Raw genomic sequence first — 4,624 nt, forward strand, 5'->3', positions numbered from 1 at the left:
TGAGTTTGCCTATCATGGACATTTCATATAAACAGAATCATGCAATTTGTGGTCTTTTGTGACTGGCTTCTTTCACTTGGCATAATGTTTTCAAGGTTCATTCATGTTGTAGCATATATCACTACTTTTTATTGCCGAAAAAATAGTCTCTTGGATGGATAAACATTTTGTTTATCTATTCACCAGTTGATGGGCATCTGTGTTGTTACCATTTTTTTTTGGCTATTATGAATAATGGTGCTATGAACATTTGTGTATAGGTTTTTGTGTGGACATATGTTTTAATTTTTCTTGTGTATATATCTAGGAGTAGAATTGCTGGGTTATATGGAAACTCTTTTCAGCTTTGTGAGGAATGGCCAAACTGTATTCCAAAGCATCTGTATCATTTTACATTCCTACCAGCTACATAGAGGGGTTCCAATTTCTCCCCATTGTTGCCAATACTTATTGACTGTCTTTGTGATTATAGCCATCCTAGTGGGTGTGAAAAGGTGTCTTACTATGGTATGCTTTGCTTTTCCCTAATGACTAATGATGCTGAACATCTTTTTATATGCTCTTTGTCTATCTGTATATCTTCTTTGGGGAGCTGTCTATTCAGATCCTTTATCCATTGTTAAATTTGGTTGTCTTTTTATTGTTGAGTTTTAAGTGTTCTGGATAGAAGTCCCTTATCAGATATATTATTTGAAAATATTTTCACAAAAACACAAAAGTTTTTAATTTTGATGAAGTCCAATTTATCTATTTTTTCTTTCATTGCTTGCGCTTTTGACATCACATCTAGGAATCCATTGCCTAATCAAAGGTCCCAAAGATTTATGCTTTGTTTTCTTCTAAGAGTTTTATCTCTTATGTTTAGGTTGTGATCCATTTTGAGTTGGTTTTTGCATACCATGTGAGGTGCAGGTGTAATGTTCTTTTTTTTTTTTTTTTTTTTTTTTAGAAGGCTGTTAAATTTATTGTCTTCATCTCAAAAATCTTCATAAAAAATTGCAGTTTGGTTTAGCTGTCAGCAGCCCGCTCCTGAGCTCTGAGGAAACTAGCCTTCTTCTGAGCTACCCGATCTTTCTTTTGGGCAAGAGACATTTTGGGACGGTTCCACCTCTTCTTTTTAACTTCTTTCTTAGGCTTTTTCTCATAGACTGGATTCTCTCGTATAGCAGCATGGGCTTTCTTGTACATCTCCTCCATCATGTCTGGAGTTACGTTGTTCTTTATGTACTGAGAGAATTGTTTCTTGTAAGCATCTTCATCTTCCTCCATTAGGTAATGCATATAATCCGCAACATTCTGACCCATGATGTGCTTCCGATGTACTTCTGCATTGAATTCCCTGCTTTCTGAATCATAACCAGGGAATCGTTTGGTACTGTGAGGAATAGACAAGCCTCCATCCACAGCTCCCTTCAGAGCCCCAAAAACTTTATTTCCAGTGGTAGTTCTGGCAAGCCCTGCATCCAAATAGCAGGTGAAGGCACCAGGTTGACCATCAATACTTTCCACATTGTATTCATCTCCTGTTACCTCTACTTGGCCTTCATAGATCTTGTTCATGCCAAACCTGTTGAGAAGCCTGCGGGCCAGCAGCAGGCCAGTACAATATGCTGCAGCATAATTTGTCAGACCAACCTTCACACCATACTTTGGGAGTTCGTGAGCATAAGCTGCGCAGACTATCATATCCCCTTCTATACGGGCATAAGCAATCTGACAAATGATATCCCTGTTAGTTACACGAACTATCATCCTGTATTTGGGTGTGTTGTACTTATTTTTATCCTGAATTACCAAACGTTTCCGAGCATAGTAATCAGTTTTACCCTCTCGTCTTCTTCTAAATTTCACTTGGTACCTCTTGAAGTAGGCCTTATTCTTGACAACTTTAACAAACCCCATCCTGCGGATGAGAGACCAGCGTCCGCAGCTCTCCACAGACCGGTAGCCCCAGGAGCACTACGGGGGGGGGGGGGGAAGCAGGTGTAATGTTCTTTTGAATCTTGTTGATAACCCAACATCTTTCTAGTAACTGGCAGTTAGAGATTTTTCTAAAGTTTTTGTTTGTTTTGATTGTGTCATTAACTGTTTCATGGGCAGAGATACCATAAAGTTTTTCCTCTATTTTATCTCTTTTTATAGATTACAGCTGAGTCTTTTAATCTACAAGCTGGTTTTCTGCTTGCTTATTCCTGCGATTGTGTTCATTTCCATAGACAGAGTTCATGGTGAATTTCAGAATTGTTTCAGTGTCCTGTTCAAAATATTAGGCTCAGATAATGGGAGATGGGAACATTAAAATATCTACCACAGTTTTAAGAAATTGGGATCCAGGTATCTGCTGGATTAGGGAAGGAATTAAAGCCAGAGGTGGCAGAGAATTTTGACTTGGTTTTTGTGACTCTACTTAGTATATGCTATCTATATGAAGGTAACCTGGGATCCCATGGGGGAATACTTCTCTGTGTGGACTCTAGCATTTAATGGGCTTCTTGTAGGTGCTTTTAGGATTGGCATTTGCCCCCTTCCATGACTGCCCTGTATCTTACTGTGCTGGTTTGAATGTATTATGTTCCCCAGAAAAAGCCATATTCTTTGATGCAATCTTGTGGGGCAGACATATTAGTGGGAATTAAGTTGGAACATTTGGATTAGGTTGTTTGCATGGAAATGCACCCCACCCAACTGTAGGTGATGACTCTGATTGGATAATTTCCATGGAGGTGTTGGCACGCCCATTCAGGGTGGGTCTGAATTAAATTACTGGAGCACTATATAAGATCAGCCAGAAGGAGCAAGCTGCTACAACCAAGAGGGACACTTTGAAGAAAGCACAGGAGCTGCAGCTGAGAGACAGGTTGAAGACAGCTGTTGAAAGCAGACTCTTGCTCTGGAGAAGCTGAGAGAGGACAAATATCCCAAGTGCAACCAAGAGTGAATTTTTGAGGAACTGCAGCCTAGAGAGGAATGTCCTGAGAGAAAGCCATTTTGAAACCAGAACTGTGGAGCAGACGCCAGCCACATGCCTTCCCAGCTAACGGAGGTTTTCTGGGCACCACTGGCCATCCTCCAGTGAAGGTACCCAATTGCTGATGTGTTGTACTGGACACTTTATGGCCTTAAGATGGTAACTGCATAACCAAATAAACCCCCTTTTATAAAAGCCAGTCCTTCTCTGGTATTTTGCATTCTGGCAGCATTAGCAAACTAGAACACTTACCTTTGCCTCTAGACACAGAACACTTTAATAGAAATCTCCTACAGTTTATAGCAAGTGCTGACCCATGTTTTCCCCTATTTTTATATCCCTTTGAATATTCAATGGTAGCAAAAACATGTAAACTCAAATCATCAATGTCCTGAGTCGGAACCCTTGCTTCAGCTTCTCATTTGACTCTGTTCATTACCGACTATTCCTGGTTTCCATCCTCTGACCAGAATAGTTTAGATTCCTATTCTTCTCCAACCTTGACTCTTATTTTGGGTTTCTGCTGGGGTTTCCCATACTTGTTCTGTGCCACCTCCTACCTAACCTTGGTGACTCTGATTTATTTCTTGATGTAACGTAGTAGAGCACTAGACTGGAGTCTGGAGACCAGGGTATGCTGCTGCTGGAAGTCCTCGGTATTTCCATCCTTCCTCACCCTTTCTTCATTCTTACACTAAGCCCCATTACAGCTAAGGTAACAAGGTGTTTGTAATGAAGAAGAGCCTAACGTACACTCTCTGACCAGGAAGGAATTCCTTAAAAATAGTAAAGTGCCTTATTTATCTTCCTACCGTAGCACTGAGCAGACTACAAACACATAGTAGGGGCTTAACAACTGTACTAGTTAGGGTTCTCTGGGGAAACAGAATCAGTGAGAGGTATCTATGACTATAAAATTTATAAAAGTGACTCACGCAACTGTGGGTATGCACTGGTACAAATTCCATAGGGCAGTCAGCAAACTGTCAACTCCAAGGAAGATGTCTGATGAACTCCTCAGGAAATGAACTGGCAACTTCGACAAACTCTTCAGGAAAATGCTTCACTGGGCAGCTGAAGAAGAATTGAAGGTCCTCTATCTGTCTTGCTTATGAGTCTTCAACTGATTAATTGGATTAAATCCAGCCAATTGCATTCTCTCATTGAGGAAGACATGCCCTTCAGTGAGTAACCAGTCACAGCTGCAGTCAATTGACTGATGATTTAATAAACCAGCCTGTTGGTTTATTAACCAGCCACAATGTCCTCCCAGCAATTGTTAGGCCAGTGCTTGCTTGACCAGACAGCTGGGTACTATCACCTGGCCAAATTGACACATGAACCTAACCATCACAACAACTATTAAAAGAAAGAATTAACTTGAATAATTGCAAGAATAATTGCAAATTCTTAGAAAAGAAAAAGAAAAACAAACCTTCCTCTCTCATTTCAGAAAGCTTGTTGATAAACAGTTTTTCATCCTTATATTTATTTTGATGATGGATTTGAAATGGCACAAATGGATATCAGATTTTTTTTTTTAATCCAAGTGCTTTATAAATGATACCTGCCTGGAGATCATTTAGAGGAGAGGAATACCAGACCCTCAGTTAGTTTTAACAACAGAAGTGTTGACAGATTATTGATGAAAATAGT

General features: G+C 39.9%; 1 protein-coding gene across 1 annotated transcript; it reads right to left on the reverse strand.

The window, feature by feature from the left end:
• Positions 1 to 993: 993 nt before the first annotated feature.
• LOC119539045 (60S ribosomal protein L5-like) lies at positions 994 to 1,924 on the reverse strand. Its single transcript, XM_037842154.1, has one exon. It carries the CDS (start codon positions 1,900 to 1,902, stop codon positions 1,009 to 1,011), a length of 894 nt encoding a protein of 297 aa, XP_037698082.1. The 5' UTR covers positions 1,903 to 1,924; the 3' UTR covers positions 994 to 1,008.
• Between the last annotated feature and the right edge of the window lie 2,700 nt (positions 1,925 to 4,624).

This window comes from Choloepus didactylus, chromosome 7 (assembly GCF_015220235.1).
Source record: "Choloepus didactylus isolate mChoDid1 chromosome 7, mChoDid1.pri, whole genome shotgun sequence".
Classification (NCBI taxonomy): Eukaryota; Metazoa; Chordata; class Mammalia; order Pilosa; family Megalonychidae; genus Choloepus; species Choloepus didactylus.

Excerpts from the sequence above, each read along its gene's own strand:
- LOC119539045 (XM_037842154.1), bottom strand. The coding sequence starts at position 1,902 with ATGGGGTTTGTTAAAGTTGTCAAGAATAAGGCCTACTTCAAGAGGTAC.